Raw genomic sequence first — 23,916 nt, 5'->3', positions numbered from 1 at the left:
CATGTGTTGCTGCTGAATCTCTGGTTGGCTGGAGTAGGTGGACTGATAATGAAAGAGAAATGTAGAGTTGTTGTCATGTACTATGACAACCGGGCATATTTGTACTGGATATCACTCAAATGTACTATGACAACCGGGCATGTTTGTACTGGATATCACTCAAATGTACTATGACAACCGGGCATGTTTGTACTGGATATCACTCAAATGTACTATGACAACCGGGCATGTTTGTACTGGATATCACTCAAATGTACTATGACAACCGGGCATGTTTGTACTGGATATCACTCAAATGTACTATGACAACCGGGCATGTTTGTACTGGATATCACTCAAATGTACTATGACAACCGGGCATATTTGTACTGGATATCACTCAAATGTACTATGACAACCGGGCATGTTTGTACTGGATATCACTCAAATGTACTATGACAACCGGGCATATTTGTACTGGATATCACTCAAATGTACTATGACAACCGGGCATGTTTGTACTGGATATCACTCAAATGTACTATGACAACCGGGCATGTTTGTACTGGATATCACTCAAATGTACTATGACAACCGGGCATGTTTGTACAGGATATCACTAAAATGTACTATGACAACCGGGCATGTTTGTACTGGATATCACTAAAATGCATGAATATATGAGAGATTTATCATCAGTGCATGATACATCACTGAGAGGAAATATTATATACTTAAAAAAATTCTGATGTAGGTGTTTTAGAGGAAAAACCTGATGATAAATTTGGTGTGAAATAAGATAAATGTGTGGATTTTTGTGTCTGGATTTCTGTTAAACCAACACGTGTAATGCAAAGAAGTAACATCGGTTCAAACTAGGAAATTAGATATTGTTTGCTTGGGTCTTGCCAACCGATCTCATACAAAAAGTGTCATATTTTATCAATATTCTCAATAAACTTGTATGCTTTCAAAATAAAAAAAGAGCTGTTTCACGTTTATTTTCAAAGTTAATTAATACATGTATTTTATTTTATGGGGTGGAAATTTTCACACGCCCCTATAAAGAAAGGAGTCCTGCAAGGTCCAGTAGTGAAGTGCTTCTTGTATGGATTACAATACAAATGCGTGACACTGCTGTATATAAGGCTGTTTTCAAAATATGGTTTTTTGTTGTTTTTTTCAATTGACTTTCCTTCCTTATAAACTAACAACCCATCACTTACATGTACAAGGAAGAGTCAGCAATCACACAATATAGATATTAGCTTACATTGTATGAACAGAAATCAGGAATAGAAGCAATGATGATTTATTAATGTCTTTCAAATTTGTTTTTAACATGCTGAGATATAGGTCACACCAGAAGGGATACACCTTTATAACAAGTATTGAAAATTCCAGGGAGGGAACACTTGTAGGAGGGGACTTTAAAACCAAGTGCCATCAATTAATCTCTTCTTTTTTTCTCTCTCTTTACAGAACTAACAAAAAGTCACACAAAGTTAGAGTCAAAATATGAAAAGGCAGAGAAGGAAAGAACGGAACTAGAGACAGGGTTAGACCATCTGAGGGACACCGTCAATAAGACAGAGCAGACCAAGAAACAGCTACAACATCAGGTATAATATTCTCCCACTGTCAATAAGACAGCAGACCAAGAAACAGCTACAACATCAGGTATAATATTCCCCCACTGTCAATAAGACAGCAGACCAAGAAACAGCTACAACATCAGGTATAATATTCTCCCACTGTCAATAAGACAGAGCAGACCAAGAAACAGCTACAACATCAGGTATAATATTCTCCCACTGTCAATAAGACAGCAGACCAAGAAACAGCTACAACATCAGGTATAATATTCCCCCACTGTCAATAAGACAGCAGACCAAGAAACAGCTACAACATCAGGTATAATATTCTCCCACTGTCAATAAGACAGAGCAGACCAAGAAACAGCTACAACATCAGGTATAATATTCTCCCACTGTCAATAAGACAGCAGACCAAGAAACAGCTACAACATCAGGTATAATATTCTCCCACTGTCAACAAGACAGAGCAGACCAAGAAACAGTTACAACATCAGGTATAATATTCTCCCATTGTCAATAAGACAGCAGACCAAGAAACAGCTACAACATCAGGTATGATATTCCCCCACTGTCAATAAGACAGCAGACCAAGAAACAGCTACAACATCAGGTATATTATTATACCTCAGTATGAGAATGCCATGCAACGCGTAATCTGATTGGTCTAGACGGTCACGTGCCAGGGAGGACAAAACTTCATATCTCCCTCTCAGACATCATATTTCCCTATCATATTTACCCCTTGCGCAGCCTCGTGCATTTTCCATAAATTTAACGTCAAGGTAGACGAAGTGTATTGTGACGTCACAATAAGTCCGAGTCATTCTACTTTCATAGTTCGTAAGGCACAAAATATGCGGGTCTCTGATACACAGTTGAATGCATGGTTTTGATTGATACAAAACGAAGCAAGTAAATCAGCATTCAAGGAGAATGGAAATACAAAAACTGGTTATCATATCTGATTATCACTGTATTTCGTTGTTTGTACCTTCTACTGTAATACGTTGACGGCGCGGTGTTACCGTTAGGACTATCTCAGCTACATACAATGTATATATGAGCGGACTCCAATTTCAAATGCACTTTTGAGTCTTGCTTTGTTTCGGTATAATAAACAATTTATTGCATGACTGTTCGGGAGATATGAAGATTTATTCACCCAAGAAAAATCATATTCCCCTCGGGCGTTGCCCTCGGGGAATATGATTTTTCTTGGGTGAATAAATCTTCATATCTCCCTCACTATCATGCAATAAATGTATAATATTCTCCTATTGTCAATAAGACAGCAGACCAAGAAACACCTACATCAGGTATGTTCTCCCACTGTCAATAAGACAGCAGACCAAGAAACAGCTACAACATCAGGTATAATATTCTCCCATTGTCAATAAGACAGCAGACCAAGAAACAGCTACAACATCAGGTATAATATTCCCCCACTGTCAATAAGACAGCAGACCAAGAAACAGCTACAACATCAGGTATAATATTCTCCCATTGTCAATAAGACAGCAGACCAAGAAATAGCTACAACATCAGGTATAATATTCCCCCACTGTCAATAAGACAGAGCAGACCAAGAAACAGCTACAACATCAGGTATAATATTCCCCCACTGTCAATAAGACAGAGCAGACCAAGAAACAGTTACAACATCAGGTATAATATTCTCCCATTGTCAATAAGACAGCAGACCAAGAAATAGCTACAACATCAGATATAATATTCTCCCACTGGTATTCTCCCATTGGACATAGAGTTAGGCCATGGCTGTTGTAGCGGCTAGCCTAGCTGCTAAGCTAGATATCTAGGTATATTGAACGCACTGTATGAATTAACGCATGTTATCTCTACGTAGAGCTAGCCTAGCACATCGTAAGATCTTAGCGCTACCGAGACCTACTTAGCCACTAGGATCTTGAACACAACCCTGGTATAATATTCTCCCATTAGACATAGAGTTCAGCCGGTATTATATTCTCCCATTGGACATAGGAGTTAAAACAGGTATAATATTCTCCCATTGGACATAGAGTTCAGCCGGTATTATATTCTCCCATTGGACATAGGAGTTAAAACAGGTATAATATTCTCCCATTGGACAAAGGGTTAGGCTACAGTATATATAATATTCTCCCATTGGACATAGAGTTGGGCCACCACCTTAGGGACAAAATACACCACGAAATAGCTACAAGACAGATTTTTAAATGGAAGCAGATGGTGTATGAACATCAAGTCATGTTCTTTTAATGATTTGTCCTCCTTAACCCTCCTTAATTAAATCTGTAAGGTTTTGTTCAAAGGGATTTCGTTGATAACAGACTTTCATTCTAAAATTTCAGTAGAATTAATGACATCATTAGATTTGTTAGAACACATTTTTTGCATAAAATCATAGGTACATGTAGGTACACATTAAGAAACCTGTTCTTTTAACTGTAATAAAATTTCCTTACTGTTAAAGGGTAATGGTGTAATAAATGCAAGCTAGGTATCTTGGTTTTGTGTTTGTATATATATATATATATATATATATATATATATACAGTATATACACATTTAATTTTATACATGTATATAAGAAAGCTATGGGACTAATTAATTTAAGATGTGACACGAGACCACATTTCAATATTTCCTAACTTTTGAATATTTCCCATTGTGTAGGTGTCATCCTTGGAGCTTGTATGTAAACAACATGAAGCTGACTTATTGTCAAAGGATGACCAGATAAAGGAATTGGCGACCCAGCTGGAGAAACACACCCAGATAGCTGCTCTTATCCATAGTCTAAGTAGCGGAAAGTCCGAGTCGGGGGCCAGTGTCACCAAGTGAATAACGTACTGAGTGGACAGGACAGATTGTAAAATAGACTCACCGTGGAAAACAGGAACTAGTGATTTACTTTCTGGAACAAGATTCTCATTGCAAAAAGTTTTGTGATATATACTCTTGTAGTGTCTTCAAGTTGAATTATGAAGTTACTATTTAAGTTTACATGTTCTGCATGTACATGTTGTGTTGTCGGAGTACAAGTTTCTTGTAACTACCAGTCAGGGTCATAATGCAAACAAATTATTTCCAAAAATAACTCAAATGAGTTATTTTTTGTCCCAATGAGTTACCTCTCTTTGCTCTCACTTGCTCAACTGAAACAAGTTATGTTTAAGTTGACGTACTCTGTTCCTTCATTAATAACTCAAAAGAAGTTATTTTTATTTTGACATTTTTGTTTCAATGTCTTAATCTGACTACCATGGATTAATTTCTATCTGTTGTGTAGTGTAAAGTGACAATGTATGTATCTGTTGTGAATGTGACAAAGTTAACTCGCACACAAACACACATTCTAAATGATCAGTTTTTTAAAGAATAATTCAAGAAACTATTGAATTTTATTGTAAAGGACTACCCAAGCAAATCACCTCACATATTGTCAGATCTTAATTTGATATGCAATTTCAGATTCATACACGTGTGTAGTAAGATAAACATTCAAATTTTTATGATAAATTGTATATCTTTTGATGAATTTCATTAATACCTATGCACTTTATATGTGATATATTGTCTAATTTTCAGGGAATCTTATTTCTTGCGTTTATCGTAAGGCATATTGATCGAATATCTGGTACAGTGAAGCTTGCTTTATCAGACATGCAGTTAAGACAAATTTTGTGTCGTATTAGACAGGCTTTGAGGTTGCACAGTGTAAAGTTAATGGAGAAAACAAAATTTTATGATGAATATAAGATAAGATTTCACATTGTACATGTAACAAGTAATACAGGTTTCAGATTATGCAGGTTTCGCTGTACATTTATTTATTTTGCATATTTTAATTAGCTTGAACTATATGATGAAATTTTAATATGAATCAGGAAAGTGACATTATTCATCATTATATCCTGATTAATTTGTCTCAGATGTTTTTAACTGGCATAACACTGTACAAATCTGAGAATTTTAAGATCAAGAAAGGAAAATTAAAAGGAAATGAAAGTAATGAACATGAATTGTTACGAAATATTTGACTGTGTTCAACTAGAACAACACGAGATTCATATAAAAAAAAATTAAACCCAAGTTGATATTTAATGCAGACAACAAGATGAAGACGGAACTGGGAATCTTTTGGACATATTTTGGAACCATATAAAATGTACATGCACTGAAACTGGTGAATTATGCTTATACCACAGAGGACACAAGAGGAAAAGCTGGGACTGCCAACATGTATCATGCAAAAAAAGGGAGGGGGTTCATAAGGGGAAAATAAATTACCATGGCTGGAAGAAATTTATTTAAGAATATGTTCTCATGAAATAATTTTATTCCCAGGAAATAAAAGTTGTTCTCATCGTTGTTTGAAATAGAATTCCCTCAGTATTCACTACTCAAAGGTCTTGTGAAATTCACCAAGTCCATGACATTTAATCAGTCTAGTCTAAAAAAAAAAAAAAAAATTCCCTTAAACCGAAACTCTATTTTGCTTCCTTGTATATTATCAACGTTCAAAGCGTCATAGGACATATCATCTATTTATAAGTAAAAGAATCCTTTGCATGCAGTTTGTGATCATGTACTTGTATGCTCTTATTAGCAGAGAAAAACCAGTGTTCTATGCCTTTTCTCCGTTTTAAGGAGGTACTCTACATTGTCATATGGCTGACTTCCTTTAAAAACATGAATGAAAATATGAATATCAGCAATATTTCGTCTAACTCATTGGGTTAGTACTTCAGATCGTGGGTTCGAATCCAGCAGGGTTTTTTGGGGTTTTTTTTTTTTTAGCTCACCTGAACCGAAGGTTCAAGTGAGCTTTTCAGATCGCTTTTTGTCCGTTGTCTGTCTGTCCTTCTGTCTGTTAAACTTTTCACATTTTCGACTTCTTCTCCAGAACCACTGGGCCAATTTCAACCAAACATGGCCAAAAGCATCCTTGGGTGAAGGGCTTTCAAGTTTGTTCAAATGAAGGGCCATGTCCCTTTCAAAGGGGAGATAATCACAAAAATAGGGTGGGGTCATTTAAAAATCTTCTTCTCAAGAACCACTGGGCCAGAAGAGCTGAAATTTACCTGAAAGCTTCCTGACATATTGCAGATTCAAGTTTGTTCAAATCATGGCCCCCGGTGGTAGGATGGGACCACAAGGGGGGATCAAAGTTTTACATACAAATATATAGGGAAAAACTTTTAAAATCTTCTCAAAAACCACTAAGCCAGAAAAGCTGAGATTTACATGAAAGCTTCCTGACATAATGCAGATTCAAGTTTTTTCAAATCATGGGCCCCTGGGGTTGGATAGGGCCACAATAGGGGATCAAAGTTTTACATACAAATATATAGGAAAAATCTTTTAAAATCTTCTCAAGAACCACTGAGCCAGAAAAGCTGATTTTTACATGAAAACTTTCTGACATAGTGCAGATTCAAGTTTGTTCAAATCATGGCCCCCAGGGATAAGATGGGGCCCCAAGGGGGGATCAAAGTTTTACACACAAATATATAGGGAAAAACTTTAAAAATCTTCTTCTCAAGAACCACTAAGTCAGAAAAGCTGAGATTTACATGAAAGCTTCCTGACATAATGCAGATTCTTCAAGTTTGTTCAAATCATGGGTTCCGGGGGTTGGATGGGGCCACAATAGGGGATCAAAGTTTTACATACAAATATATAGGAAAAATCTTTAAAAATCTTCTTCTCAAGAACCACTGAGTCAGAAAAGCTGATTTTTACATGAAAACTTTCTGACATAGTGCAGATTCAAGTTTGTTCAAATCATGGCCCCCGGGGATAGGATGGGGCCCCAAGGGGGGATCAAAGTTTTGCACACAAATATATAGGGAAAAACTTTAAAAATCTTCTTCTCAAGAACCACTAAGCCAGAAAAGCTGAGATTTACATGAAAGCTTCCTGACATAATGCAGATTCAAGTTTTTTCAAATCATGGGCTCCGGGGGTTGGATGCCCGGGGCCACAAGGGGGATCAAAGTTTTACATACAAATATATAGTTAAAATCTTCTTCTCAAGAACCACTGAGCCAGAAAAGCTGATTTTTACATGAAAACTTTCTGACATAGCGCAGATTCAAGTTTGTTCAAATCATGGCCCCTGTGGGTAGGATGGGGCCACAAGGGGGATCAAAGTTTTACATGCAAATATATAGTTAAAATCTTTTTCTCAATAACCACTGAGTCAGAAAAGCTGATATTTACAAGAAAACTTTCTGACATAGTGCAGATTCAAGTTTGTTCAAATCATTGCCCCTGGGGGGTAGGATGGGGCCACAAGTGGGGGGGGGGGTCAAAGTTTTACATACATATATAGAAAAAAGCTTTAAAAATCTTCTTCTCAAGAACCATTGGGGCAAAGAAGTTGACATTTACATGAAAGCTTTCTGACATAGTGTAGATTCAAGTTTGCAAAGGGTAGTTTGGGCCATAATAGGGACTAATGTTTTACATGCAAATATATATGGAAAGTCTTCAGATATGGGCCAAGGTAACTCAGGTGAGTGATGTGGCCCATGGGCCTCTTGTTTTTGTGTGTTGGTCAGATTGCTTTTTACTAAAACTGATTTTTCTTTTTATTAAACAGAGTAAATTTGAAAGTTTTCAATTTCAAAATATTGTACATACCCTCCATTTTTTTTTTTTATTTATATCAACTTTCTCTGGTGTAGCATTCCTCCGTAAAATCCATTGCTTTCTTCCGCTTTTGATAGCTGACAACACCGGGGCACACTGGATATAGTCCCGATATTAAAGACAAACACTTTGTGCATGCATTAAAGAATCTTGATATAGTGGGGCTTTTTTTCTAAGTTTTCTCCATAACAAATTGAAGTTTCAATTTATTGATTTAGGCACTCGATTGTCTAAGATTGGAATCATTGAATGTGCCTGAAAGGTCTATTGTGTTAATTCCCGAATACCAACAAATGTACATGGCACTATGTATATTGTGTATATATAAACTAACGTGACTAAACTTGCTACATATTTATTGCGTATTACAGCTTTGCTAGGTAAGGGTTTTCGGTCCACCCCGCTCCTCTTTGGAGAGCGGAGTGGACCGAAAACCCTTGGCTAGCGAAGATGTGGGTATTGCTGCTATTGTATAATTGAAAGAAATAACATATGTTAAATAATTACAATGTGAAACTGATATACACTAAATACATATAATGAGTTGATTTACCCACAGGTAATAAAGGTAATTAAATGTAAATATAGAGCCCCCTTTTTTTTAATTTGATAGAAACTAATTTTATTTTGTGGGTACGTATTAAATTTTTATTATTTGGAAACGAATTTTATTTCGTGGGTGATAATTTTAAAAGAAATCGTGCCCACTTGTAGTAAACCAACCACCATACTAAACTGTACAAAAATCAGAAAGATTGTAAACACTAGAACGAGATTGGCGGTCGCAGTAGCTCACTGGTAGAGCGTTTACTTCGTAACCGGGGGGTCCCGTTCGTGTCAAGACCACGTCAAACAAAAGACGTAAACATAGGTAGTGATTTCTCCGCCTAACGCTCGGCATTTAATCACGGATCTTTGGGATATGACCTTAAAAACGGAGGTCGCGGCAAGCGTTGGCACGGGAATCACCATGTCGCGGCAGGCATTGGCACGTTAAAGAACCCTCACTACGGCCGTAAGAGCTACATCTATGTGTGGTATTTTGCCTACAACTGGTGCCATTTCAATATGAGTGAAAGATACTGGACGGACGTAAAACAAAGATAATGTTCAGAAAAGTCAAGGAAGTGAGAAGAAAATCCATTTGGAATCTCAAGCAGTAGGAGCACAAAGGGAGAGAACTCAGCACAGTTTACAAGGCAGATACATGTGTATGTAATAAAAGAAAGGGGACCAATTTATCATACAATGTAAACATGTGTACGAGGATACCCGCTTACTGACTGCAGAGAAAGAACAACTTAAATGGACAAATCATTTTGAAGAAATTGTGAATATTAAATACTAGTGAGATACATCCCAGATATTTAAATCCTATGACTATGAGGAAGAACTTCAAATTGATATTACGAATCGAAATAACAAAAGGGCTATTTTTAAACACTTCCAAATGGCAAAGTCCTGGGTATCGATGCTATCACAGCTAAAACGTTGAAAGGATATGTTATCCTTTTTATCCGTCCACTTGCTGTTTTATACATGTAGTTACATGTACGGTATATGTAAACATCACAGCGAGGTTGTTTTGACATTACTGGAGGCATGGCAGCCGCCAGCAAAGTAGGGAAGTAAACTCGCGCGCGCGCGCCATATAAAAAGTTTTCCTGTGATCATGATTTTCCTTAATAATGACAGCAATATATATATTTCATTGTTTATATTTACATCAACACCTACTAAATTTAAAGGCTCTATGAATACGTTAGGCTAAATGTGTTAACATCTTTTTGAGTGATATTATACAGGATTCATATTTTCTTATATATATATATATATATATTCCACAATCCGGATGACAAGCCTCATCGAGACATAACATACTGGTAATAGGCGGCCGATCATAAATTCGGGATAAGGGGTTCTACATTTTAAACTCAGAAAATATCTTTCAACAAATTTTGGTGGGACATAAACTGTTAATCTAGCTATTATCAAATTTATCTTTTCTATATTGCGATAATGTTGTGACGTGTAGAGAGCTATTTAAAGATCAGTCGAAAATTTCCGGTGACAAGTACATATATGTCACTGTACTTTCGGTTTGTAATGGTTGTCAAGATTGATAATTTTTCATTCAAACTTTTTCTAAAAGTTTCAAACCTATTTTTAAATAACTTGTATTCTATAACCATTGATTTGTTTTCAAAGTACTGTCGATCGACTCAACATATCACTTATTTATACAGGTGTAAGTGATGGAACACTTTTAAGACGTTTAAATTCACGTTTTGTTCAACACAGCCTAACGATGACTGAAACGGGCGAGTTGTATAAATTTTCGTATCTGTGGAAAGGCTGTGACTGGCTTATGGGATTCAAAGAATGTGTGGACGTCCGGCGGACCGTGGAAGACGCGTGGTTGAAAGCGTCTGGCGAGGAAATGTTTGAACAAAAATTGATTGGGAGTTTAGGGGATGGCATTGACTATTTCAGACTGGACTTAAACGATTTTTTCATACAGAAAAACATCTATATTTTGCCAGATAATAACCATTGGAATCCTTTGATCGAAAATAAAACCGTGTTTCTGGCGGAATACAAAAGCCCAGGATTTTGCATGCTAAAATATGTGACCGGGCCAATATTTTCGGAAGAAGTATATTTCGCAAACAGTGAATTTCAAGTCTATTTCTCGAGCTCAAAATTTCTGAAGAAATGCATGGAACTAATACCATGCAACTCGTACTCCGAGGGACCGGTTGTTGTGATAAATGGGAAAAGAAAAACCATTGCTTTACCGGTATTCGGTTGGCCGCCAATAGCGATGGAATGGTTAACCAGAGATCGTGCTCGGAGTTGGCCTTCTCCAGAAACGGTCCAGAAGATTGTGAAGGACGGCTGCCAGTGCGTGGCAACTGGCCACCCTTCTTCCGATACGAAAGATCACGAGTGACAGCTATCCTTTTCAGCTGCAGAATGCGCTTTAGTACACTCTATGGACCATGCTACGTTTACACTCTATCAAATCATGAGAATCCTCATTCACGAACGATTGAACGATTTTGATGGTTGTGGCGATTTGATATCTTCGTACATGATAAAATATTTGATATTTTGGGTGTGCGAGGACAAAATACCGAATCTTATTAGCGCAGGGAATTTGAAACAGAGCATCCAGATATGCTTAACAAAGCTCGAAGAATGGGTTAGAAGAGGGTACATCCCCCATTACTTCATTCCAGAAAGAAATCTTATTGAAACACAAATGTCACCACTACAGAAAGCGAAAGTTCTCGAACGGCTCATAACAATCAGAGGCGAACTTCTAACCGAGTTACTCAGTTGTCCTTCTTTCGAAATAGTTAAAAATGACGTCAGTGCAAACCCGCCTATACCTGTAGATGGTATTGATATTACTTCGGATGTATTAAAAGCAAGATGCGAATATGCCTTCTTTAAGTGCGTTGGTGTGGGGTATTTAAGTGCGATTCGTTGGTCTAGAACCCAACGCTACTTGCAAAATGTAGAAGACATAGTTGTCTCCGATACTTTGCGTGATATCCAACGCGATGCGTTGAAACAGATATATTACAGAGTAGCAAGTGCTGCTGGGAGAGTGGTTTATCGGATTCTGCAAATTCCTCACGCAAACAGAAGGAGGTATTTGCTACTTCGTCTTGCAGAAACATTTTTGAAGGTAGGATGTGCAAGTGATGTGACCAGTGGAAAACTGGCCCTTGCTTCCTTCTACTTCTGCACTGGAAAGATAAGAAAGTGCATCCTTGTCACCGATGCGTTGTTGCAGACGATATTGCCCTTCACTGTGTACTTGCGGGATTTTAGACAAATGTCAGACAATTCCAATCGCCAGAAGCTGTATCAGTCTGTGATATCATCAGATTCTCTTCCACTGTCTACAAAAATGAAAAGAGGATGCGTGATCGACATTGAATTATTCGGATCCACATCCTTGTGGCCGGATGCAATCGACTTAGAGATGAAAATATACGGTCCTAAACCCAGGCTGATCATAGTACCCGCCCTGGTCTACCTTCATTTCTTAAGATTTTTAAGTTTTGAAGGGATCAATAACAGTGAAATGAAAATGGAGGCGTTGACAAACCTAGCTGCTATTGCTTACGACGATGAACATATCAATGGTTCTTTTCTAACTTATAACATCATAGGAATTTGTCACCAGCGAATTGGGAATTTCTCGGAGGCCATCGAAATGTTTTGTGAAAGTGCCAAGGCAGCTAAGACGTGTGATTGGATGAATGAGAATATGAATCCTGGCCTTTTACGAATCGGGTTTATTCTCAATAAGAAGTTTAGACCAAAAAAGGAATCAGTTGACTCATATTCGTTATAATGATGTGAAGACACAATATTGTCTTCTCCTATGTGACATTCATTTAGGATCGGGCTTGTTAGATACACGTATATATGATATACAATGTGTATGTATTTGTTAGATAGACGTATATATGATATACAATGTGTATGTATTTGTTAGATACACGTATATATGATATACAATGTGTATGTATTTGTTAGATACACGTATATATAATATACAATGTGTATGTATTTGTTTAGCCTCGGACTAGAATGGCGCTCTGTCATTGGAGGATTACCGACTAAATTTCTCTAGGTGCAAACCTTATAAGTAATCAGACGCCTCGGGGCTAGTACGCAAGTACGCAACTGCGTACGCATCATTCATTTGAGAGAGAGAGAGAGAAATTCTGCCGTTAAAATATCTGTGCTTCAAAATATAGTTCCGATTTATAATTTATTCAGTATCATAATCTCCATTCAATCAAATTTATAGAGTCCTTTGCGAATTTCAAATCATCAACATTGTGTCGAATATCACTTTAATGTATATCATGTATGTATATCAAGTAGACGGATTTAGGGTATTCTTTGTTATCAGTAGCATTTACCACATATACCAGTCGAAAACAACGAAAAGAGTAGATTGGTGGTTTTTTTTTTCTGTTTTCCGCCACACTCAACAATTTTTCAGTTATCTGCTGGCGCCCAGTTTTTATCGATGGAAGAGAGAACCCAGATACAATGTACCTGGGAAGAGACCACCGACCTCCAGAAAGTAAACTGGGAAACTTTCTCACTTACCGGCGCGAGAGGGATTCGAACCCGCGCCGACCAGAGGTAAGAGGCCACGGGCCCCCCGAAAAGAGTAGACAACACAATGTAAAATCAGTCCAAGTACACAGGGAGAGTTTACATCATAAAACACTTTAGAAAATTATTTTGTGAATTCTCTGTTTTAGAAATTGACTAGAAACCTTGTTTCATTGGTAAAACCTAGGGGCTTCACCCCAGCGCCCTCCGCCAGGGCTTTCCCATACTTTGTGTACTTCATTTTCTTTCCGGCTATGCGCCTGGTAATAATCAATTGTTTTTTTGTTTTTTTTTACTATGAACTTTGGCTCTGTTGGTTATTAAATGTTATTTTAACAATCGAGATTTGACAATGAGGCACGTCCGACCAACCGAGTCTGCTAAATGATAGGTCCGGTCGAGTAAAATGTCGGTTTACTAGTCCGACTGGTCGTGTTGAAAAAATTAAAAAAGAAACTTCGGCCGCCAGGAGATTATATGTTGTGGTTTTGAAAATATGACTGTGATTTACTGCAGGCCTACACTATGAAATAATAAACTTAATTACTGTATATACAATCAAAGCCATCATTATCTTTTTATTATTCTATTGAATTGAATTACGGGTTTTAAATATATCTAATCACGATTTTGGATCAATATTATAATTTTCGGTGTCCGGGATCTGTGAACTCGTACTATTATTTACGCATTGAAAGCGACAATTTAGTTTTATGGTTTTATTTAATCAAAGTTTAAGTACTTTCTCTTTGTTGTATGGGTTATTTTGCTTATTTTTTCTACGTTCATACCTGGCGGAAATTATGAGGGACAAGTGTAAAACTATATTCCCCGACCACTTTGGGGGGGGGGGGGGGGGGGGGCATAAACAAAACAAACAAAACATGTTGATAAAGTTAAAAATATTTAATCTAATTAAGAACATTATCTCCAAACTTTTTAGATTTATCACAGAAAACTTAAAAAGGATTTGCATTGTATTCGTGTTCATTCACAAGTGTTTTATTTCACTCCCAGAAACTTCAGCAGTCTTCTTCCAAGTCCGCGCTTCTTTGCTTTAGGCACCTGTAATTTATACGATCTTTGTTGTAAATTCATGACATATAGAGCTGTCCTAAATCCTAACAGACCAATATCCTCCCACATCATTGGCGTACAATCAACTCGAGAAATACTCGATGCATATTCAACTACGACTCGGAGTGCTCTGCACATCTTACAATCCAATCATTGACAATATGTTGTCTCTTCAGCAAAACTTTTACAGCAATCTATTTTTTACTTTGGTGTTTGGGCACACCTTTTTGTGACAGACACTTGCACTATACACTCCCGATATCTGGAAATGTGGGGATTTATATCCTCTGCGTTAATTTATAACGTCCATCAAGAATATGTCTACATTACAACGTTATATCTCAAAGCAAACTGTAATCTGTTAGGGCTAGATGACACAATATCGATATTCCGGCGTATTTCAAGGCATTATATGGATGTACTTTGTGTTCTTTTTCCTGACAGAGTTTCATATAACTGTATCAAGGACCAATGCGTTTCTCCATTACAAATCCCTACAGTGCTACTCCCAAACTTTCTTTTAATAGAATTAAACGTTTATAAAGTCCTAGGAACTTTTACGCCCATCAAGATATAAAATAAAAATGAATGTAATTTGTAAGATAGTTACCAGTTTTGCGTTGTTGACAGGAGAACTGCCTGGCAAGGACAGTTCTGTGACGTCTTCCAGTTCTTCGATAGTGTACCTTTCTCTGTCCTGATAAAAAGCAGTTTATTAAAATACACATCATTAACACCCTAAATAACAAAATTGTGGTAGCACAAATGCAAAGAATAATAAATAATACCTGAATCGGGATCTTGAAAGTATCAATGTTAAACATGAATAGCTTCCATGGCAGGGTCTCTTTATTGTCATCTTCAGTGTCATCCTCGCTGTCATCCTCAGGTCTGTTTTCCTGCACGTGGAAGTTCTGTAACAGAAATAAAACTTGTTTCAGATTAAAACACATACTGGCTAGTGCCACATTACTAGTACAGCATTACTAATGTAACATTACCAGTATATGTTATATTACTTATAATACATGATTACTAAGGTTACATCACTAGTATTACATGCCTAATGGTAAATTACTAGAATTACATTACTAATAGAACATAGTGTTAAATTGCGTACTAGTTCTACATCACTAACGTTGCATGACTAATGTAACATTACTAATGTTACATTGTAACATCCAGTGTTATATCACTAGAATTACATTACTAATATTATATATGTACATTATAAATTGTTTGAAGATATGCTGTACCTTAGCCCCTTCGTCCATGGCCAACTCCAACTGTTCACAAGTTTCTGGAGATACACCAATCCGTTCATTATCCTCGATTTGTTCACCGGTATCTGCAGCTAAGTGGATTTCTTCGTCGCCCTTGTCTGTTTGTGAAGTTATATGGCACTGTGGGCTATCCTTTTCGGTGTCAAGGCAGTTTTCACCAGCCTCTCTACCAAAATGTTCCTAAAATAACAGTACAAATGTTATATTTTTCACATATTGAAGAAAAGTTTGTTCATTGCAGTATATTGAGCAGTTGTCCACATTCGTCAGCCTTCAGGAATAAAAAAGAAAATTTAATGATATCAATGATTTTTTCCCTCAAATTGTAGATAATTAGATAAAGAGATTAGTTCATATCTGATGAACTCGTGATGTACACTGTACCTTTGTCTCTTGTTTGTGAAGGGATTCGAAATAGGCGTCTGTCGCCCAAGGTGGCAGAAACATCTGGAAATAGAGATTTACATACAGATTCTGCAATTCAAACCCATTTCACCTCATAATAACACACCGGACTGTTTACCCACCAAGCGTCCAAAACTTACGTTGACGCCTGCGTGCTTTTCTTTGATGATTTCGATCCTCTCAATAGTTTTAAGGATCTTCTTCCGACCAACAAACTCTCTCTGTAAATATTTATCAATACATCAATTAGAAAATGATCTATTTAATTTGATAAGAATAAAAATAATGTTCGTTTTTAACTTGAAACGGAGAGACAAGATTTATCCTGTCAAGAAAAGCATTTATTGCAGAAGTATAGTCCTTACCATCTCCTGTTTGTTATCGGCAGCGATGTCAAAAGTGCATGGGGAGTCCATTTCAATGCTAATTTAATCAGTTTCAGATCTAGAATCATGGAGGAAATAAATTTACTTGAAGAATAGCAACCCCCACCACCACCAACACCACCACCACCAAAGTAGTAATTTTTTTTTATCTTGCATATCAATAGAAGTTAGCTGTTAAATTTGGCACCAAGTGAACAAAAGTAGGAGATCGCAGACTAAACTACAAATAATGCGGTCTGGATCCCCGAGCTTTCGTGTAATACACAATTTTTAAGGAGAAAATTCTACTTACTGCGCTTTGCCAGATAACCTTGTTGTAGCAACAAAGGAAATGTTGTGACGTTATACTAGTATGACGTCATCCCATTGTTACGTATGAAGAATCACGGTTTGCAAAACACGGACAGTCACGGATCACGGAACTCTCGGAGTACGAAAGAAAAATATATAAAACTATGGATCATTTTGAACACGGAAATGCATAATTATTATTTTATATAAATTGTTCAAAATTCACTTTGGTATCCGTGAATTAGTGACTTAACAATCTGTACGTGATTCTTGGAACCGTTTCTGTACACTTTCCGTGTTCTGTTATTGTCTGTGTTTTGTCAACCTCCTGAAAGTTACGCATGTTTCAATTTTAGCGCTGTCGGTCATATTGGCCGATACGGTAGAGAAAGGGTTAACACTTTATATATTTTGTTTTGCTGAACAGATACTGTTTTGTAGTTTTCATGGACGGTTTTTTCCTTCTATTATAGCTTGTTTCAGTACTGTAAGAATTTGAATCAATATATAGATATCAAGAAGAGAAAAATCCTATGTTCAAAATCTTTAATCTACAGAACATGGATTTTTCTCTCTCAAAAATATGCAGCGGGGCAAATGCCTGTGAATCGATGCCGCTCTGTATATGTACTGTAGCATAATCCGGATCATCAATTCGTCGTCGGTAAAATATCTGGGGCTAAAACATGATTTTTTTTCCTTTAGAAATCGCCGGAAAATGGAATACTTCAGACCATATATAAATAATATGGACCTATGAAAACAATTATTTTCTGAAAGTATGTAACCCTTTAATTGTAAATCAGATTGTTTAACATCGATGCATGGAGACCTTTTCAAGTTTTGGGTCAAAAATCTTAAAGAGGTTTGCACCTGAGATTTGGAGTAATGTCAATTTTTTGGGAAGTGTATTTTTGATTTCTACATTGAAGGATAATTAGGAAATTAAATGAAAACCTGAGGTCGCAATGCTTGTTATTGCGCTACAGTGTTCTAAACATGACCTTTTTGCACTTAAAATGGACTCGAGATTTATTCAATTAAACTTGATTTGTCTGTTGGTGCACCACAACATATAAGCAACACAGATCAAGCATTACATATGATAGATACAGATTTCTAAAAGTTTGATACTATATGTAGCAATAGAAATAAATAATGACATTTTTGCACTTGAGATACTATTAGTTACACAGTTAGTTAGTGACCTGATACGGGTTTTCTTTTCACACCGTGTATTTTTCCGTATCAGGTCACTAACTAACTGTGTAACGAATTTATCACGTCGAAGACCTCTAACTGTATATGTGGGGGTCTATATCATACAACTTAGTCAAATGTCATGTCTTTCCTTTTGACACGGCTGCAAGTCGAACCCGACGATAAATAAAATTACTCGCCCAATACGGATTTTACTCGCATGATACGGTTTTTTTCACGGCGTCATGTGACCAAGATCTGACCAATTGGATTTCAACAATTTTGTCTGAGGCGTGATAAAAACACATTCATGATATCAATTTGGGAGCTTAGAAGGGCATATTAGGAGTAATGTCAATTTCTACAATTTCACATAATTTCCAATATCTTAAAATTTAAAATGGAACTTTAAAAAGTGGGGGCTAGAGACCAAATTTTTAGATTAATAGCAAAAATACTGATTTTTAAAAAAAAATTGAGTAACTTAATTTAACCTTTTTTTAAGAATAGGTATTTTGTTTGGAAAAAATATATCAATCAAATGAATCAATTAATTACAACATTTGAACTACTTCCAAGTCTCAACTACTTATATCATAAATTATAAAACTAGAATACACGTATAGGAGTATAAACATAGAGGATATACTGGATGAAACAGAAACTGTAATATCACACAGACATAGAACCTTTTGATTAATCAATCCTTCCATCATAAAATCTGGTCCCTGTAAAACCTTTCAAAATTTCAATTTACACAAAAATTTTCAACTGGATAGGGTTCAGTAATAGATGCGTAATATATCTGCACCAATGGGAGCATCATTGAACCAGTAAATACTTAGTTGTACATGTAGCATCCTGCAGAGTTGTGCTTAGAAGCTCAGGAGCTAACTTCCCTAAAGTATCGTTAAAAAATTGGAGGTGGGGGGAGATTCAAGAATCTTACAAACACAATATGGGCATTTGTAAACATGTATTTTGCTTTAAAGAATGTAACCCCTTGTTTATAGATATCAGGTTGTTTGACATTATACGGCGAGGTGTATATATGAATTATAGGCCTTTCCGAAAACGTGAGTTATCTCTCTTTGTATTCTTACATTTAGTGTGATTATGACAACTTCCGGGTAGTAACACAGTCAAACTGCGCATATATTATATATATTAGTATGGGCGCTGTTCAAAATCGAGAACAGTTGAAATCATTTGTACGAGAGAGTAAGAAAATGTTAATGGGAAAAAAAAGAGAAGAATTTCTTGATCGAGTCGGGAGTGATTTTCGGGGGGAGGGGGGATTTTAAAAATTAAATTGGAAATCACCCAGACATTCATTTGTTTACATATGTCTCCAATAACGACTGACATAATTATTTTGTAGGCAATTTTTTTTCATTATAGATATTTAAAACGTCGAGTGCCTGTGGTGAGAAGATCTTGCATACATGTAAAATGCCCCCCCCCCCCCCTCTTTTCAAAATAAAAAAATCAATTAAATTAGGAAATCAACGCTTTCATTGTTTTATCAGGGCTAAATTTATACCACCACCAATCGACTCTTTCAAAAATAAACCGGATTGCAATCATTGGGTAACTTTCTCCAAAGTACCTGGACGTGCAAATCATTTTGTACACTGCAGCATGAAGCTAGGATTGTTAATATCAACTGATATGTTTGAAATGCAGTAAAATAGGTAACTAAATAATATTTTTTATCAATTTTGTTGAATATTGCTAGACTGATATAAATTATTTTTCATAGACCTGTGTGATCCCGGAAGGGGGGGGGCATATTCTCAAATGTACTCTCTGGGGGATAGGTAAGTTTACACCCCCCCCCCCTAATACAATGCTTTTGACGTCTCTGTATCTTCCCTCTTTTATTCGTTTTAGCCCCCTTGAAATCTACTTGATTATGTATAGGCACGTATCGTGTCATAAAAGAAATTGCAATGACAGATTTAGACACCCCCTTTCGCCACAAATTTACAAAATAATTTGAGTAAAACTCCAAATATTTTACTCAAAATGGCTGTATTTACAGGTACATACTCTTGCCAACTATAAATAATTCAGGGTGTTCAATTATACGTTATCTTATTTTCAAAGCATTGCATGTCTAAATATCAGTTTAAAGATGGTTTGTGACGACGAATTTCTTTATGGTTATACTTGTATTTGAAACTGTATAAAATTTGTGGGCAGACAGCTGGAAATCTGTCAGTGGCCTCTGTTTCATTTACAAGTAGGCCTACATGCTGGGTTAAATTTTACTCACCAATCGAAGGAGATGAACATTTTCAGAATCCAGATGTGTCAGTCCGACATACCTAGACGTACATCGTGGCATAACTTTCATCGCTGAATGTACATGTACTACATTGATATTGAACAAGTAACTTCTGATATTTTATTATAAATCTGACTGTATTAAAACACGGGCTAAAGATCCTGAGGAAATGTATGCAATATATGATATATACTAATTTCAGTTATAAAACACGTGAAATCCTGGGAAAAGGGGGGGGTAGTTAGAATAATCTTACTGCGTCTCGGGACAGACCCGTTGTAGGAAATTACATCAGTTTAACGATAGAACATCCTATCGGAGAGGGGGGGTGTCCTCCTCTACTTACAACATTAATTTTCTATTATTTTTACAGGCAAAGTTGGTTATTTTCACGTGTATGAAGTAAACCTATGCATTGAGATCTTTTATTAACGTTAACATATTTGTTGGCGTGATTACTGTAAAATTATACAGCAATATATATGCGGCCTTCTGCACTGTTGATAATGACGCTTCTCGAATATACTACCCGGAAGTCTTAACCTACTGTTACGCAAGCGTACTACGTTCCGGATCAAGGAAAGATAACTCATGTTTTCGGATTGGCCTATACTGAGTTATTTGTAAGAGATATACTTGCAGGCAGTATTAATCCAGAATATGTAATCGCATTGCAAATAGTAGTTTGAAGCTCCATCGTCTGTGAGTAACTTCTACAGTAACCTAACATGTTTAATAGTGTAATTAACTTGGTACTTCTTGTCAGATGGTGCATATTTATTTCTAACACGAGGTACTTCTATAGGTAATATCCAATTACCATTCACAGCTTAGGCACGTGTGTCCTGAGAGTACGGTTTGACAAGCCATTGCGCCCTTGAAAAAAATGTGGGTTGTCTGATACGACTTGAGAGAGAAATGCGAAAACAAATATGCTATACACATGTATTCAGAGATGATAGAGGGGTGGTCATGTTGTTATTGGTAATTTTGTGGCAGTCAAAAATCCGCCTTTTGATTATCATTAGCAGATTCTTGGACTTGTCGTTTGACTGAAAGGGCTAACACAAATGCAGACACGTTTGCTTGTTCAATAGCAATATATGCAGAATTTTTTTTATTTATTTACAAATCAAATTCTGGGTCCTGTCGGGCGTACAAGCTTAAGAAAAATATATGAACATTTGTAGAATAGGCATCTGAGTTATACCTGGTATATCTTGTCTCATTGTAGAATCTATGGTATACATTATTTTAAAGAAACTTCTACACATTTTAAATTGTTTATTATTGTTTTTCATTTCAAAAATTGGTTAACAACATGTTATCTTCATTTGTCATAAGCCACAGAAATTTTTCTTTATTGACAAATTTAAAACGTTTGTATTATATTTAGAAATATTATGAAAAAAGAGTCTGCCTTTCAGGACAATCAATGAGTGAGTGTATCTCATCTTCCACACAATTCATGTCACGTATATTGCAAATTCTTTTGTTTCTCTCAAGTATAACTTTTTTTTTTACCTTCAGTGTTAGTTATTTTTTCATACCTCCCACTCTTAATTCTGAGAGTGTGAGCACTTATTCTAACTTTGCATATTATCTTTCTTCATAATTTTTGAAAAATAAATCTTTTCCAATATTGAAGTTTTGTAGAATATAAGTTCGCTTTGTGGAGTTTTCCAGAATTATTATAACACAGAATTAAGGCTAAGATATTGCTATTATCCTTGTATTCAGAAGGTCCAAATTTTGGTTGTCAACATTAAGTGAGTTATATTTTGATATTTTAAAACATCAAAAATGGAAGGGGGAAAAATTATGAAACGTGAACCAGTCCCTTTAAGGAAAAAATGGAAGAACTATAGGTTTTGGTAATTATTTGTTTAAATAATAATTTAAAAAAAAGATTCAATTCGATGTAGGCAGATCCATGGATATTTTGCCGAGAGACTGACATTTACCAGGCAAAAGAAATCAAAACAAAAACAAACCAAGTACTACAGGTAAATGTTTGTATATTCTGCACTGTTATTGGTGGTGGGACACGGCCAACCTGAAGACTGAGTCAGTTTTGGTTTCCAATTTTGCAATTTCCGATTCTAGTAATGTTTTTTAAATCTGACTAAAAAAAAAATTTTAAAGACAAGATTTTCCTATTAGAAGTGATAGTTATGTACGTACTGTAAGTAGTGCATTATGCAATTTTCTCGTTTGACCTGTTACAAATGCACCGGAGGCAATACTTCCATACAACACCACATCAAAACACGCATTTTTCAAAGTTCGTCAGTTTTTAAAAGATCTGTATGCATTTATATTAAGTCAACATCCAGGCTTTAAAAATACGTACCCACCTCACCCCGAGAGGTTATATATTCACATAGCTTTGACAATGTGAGGATGACATTATTCTGTAGAAATATGTTTTTAAGGATAATTTTACGAGAAATTCATACAAAGAGTTACCTAAACTTTCATACCTTAAATTGATGTCTTTTTTCACGCTCATTAAGGGGATGTTTGATGTCTAAAAATTGAATTGTAATTTAAGAATGCTGTCCTTTTGATTAAATAAAATGCAACAATATTGAATTTCTTTTAGGATTAAACATTCTTGTTGGAGGATTTATCGATGTGTAAACTCTGGACATTTTACTCACAAACTGAATAAAAGTGCGAAAATGTTTGCTTTTTATAATTCCAATTCGTTCACTGTATTTTCAATTTCAAACATTTGAGTAGTTCCCCCGCAATATATTATTCATTTTCAGACGCGTATGTATACATCGCGTTTTTGGATTTATTGATGTGTAAATTCTCAGTTAGCTTTATTTTTGTCCAATCAAAACAATTGTGATAAATGAGATGATAATGTATACAAATATGTATATTTGCAACATCTTATTTCATATTTTTGTCCCTGGAAATCCTTGTTTCTGAAGATCTGTGTTGGTGTAGTAACGGTTTTTGTAATAACACTGTAGGTTGTGAAATACGGAAGAGTCGTTTGATGTAAACTGTTTTAACTGTTTACTTGGCTTTACCTAGCGGACATTATTATAAACCATCGTGTAATTTTCCAGTACTTGTAAACACAAGCTACCATTGATCATTCAACATCACTTTCCGTAACCTTGTCAGAAAAAGTCACATGCTCTCAATAGCGATGTGCCAGTCCTGGCTAGGGAAAGGTGGAACCAATGTTCTGATGCACATTATTAAACTTTCCATTAATATGCATCGTAAGTAGCTTTGTTGATATATCTCAACCATATGCATCTAATCAAGATTCAGTTATTGTCCGTCCGAATTATGTGTTACTTTTGTTCTATTAAGGCATTCTAGATTGTATGTATTGCCTGGCTCTGCAGAGACAACAGCAGTATGAAATATATCACCCTGGAATCTTCAAAGATGAGAACCAGCAAAAGTAACACGCTATACCCGGACGGACATATAAACGTTATACATTTTATGAATTTACCGCCTTCATTTTTTTAATTATGAATTATTCATTTTTATTTTAGATAACCTTTTAAGAAATAATATACTTTTCCAAATACTGCTGGTTCTATCCCTTGGCTATTCGTGTT

General features: G+C 36.0%; 2 protein-coding genes across 3 annotated transcripts in view; both read left to right on the top strand.

The window, feature by feature from the left end:
- The window catches only part of LOC125673991 (protein CIP2A homolog), a 49,608-nt gene extending 44,012 nt beyond the window's left edge, over positions 1 to 5,596 (top strand). For both annotated transcript variants that reach the window (XM_056158665.1, XM_056158664.1), the window contains 2 exons: positions 1,462 to 1,601; positions 4,254 to 5,596. In XM_056158665.1, the coding sequence (XP_056014640.1) occupies positions 1,462 to 1,601; positions 4,254 to 4,421 (308 nt within the window). In that variant the 3' untranslated portion in view covers positions 4,422 to 5,596. The remainder of the gene's footprint in view (positions 1 to 1,461; positions 1,602 to 4,253) is intronic.
- Positions 5,597 to 10,330: 4,734 nt separating this feature from the next.
- LOC125673992 (uncharacterized) lies at positions 10,331 to 13,951 on the top strand. Its single transcript, XM_048910964.2, has one exon. It carries the CDS (start codon positions 10,546 to 10,548, stop codon positions 11,188 to 11,190), a length of 645 nt encoding a protein of 214 aa, XP_048766921.2. The 5' UTR covers positions 10,331 to 10,545; the 3' UTR covers positions 11,191 to 13,951.
- Positions 13,952 to 23,916: the final 9,965 nt, after the last annotated feature.

This window comes from Ostrea edulis, chromosome 3 (assembly GCF_947568905.1).
Source record: "Ostrea edulis chromosome 3, xbOstEdul1.1, whole genome shotgun sequence".
Lineage (NCBI taxonomy): Eukaryota > Metazoa > Mollusca > Bivalvia > Ostreida > Ostreidae > Ostrea > Ostrea edulis.
This window is presented reverse-complemented; position numbering and strand designations above follow the sequence as displayed.

Excerpts from the sequence above, each read along its gene's own strand:
- LOC125673992 (XM_048910964.2), top strand. The coding sequence starts at position 10,546 with ATGACTGAAACGGGCGAGTTGTATAAATTTTCGTATCTGTGGAAAGGC.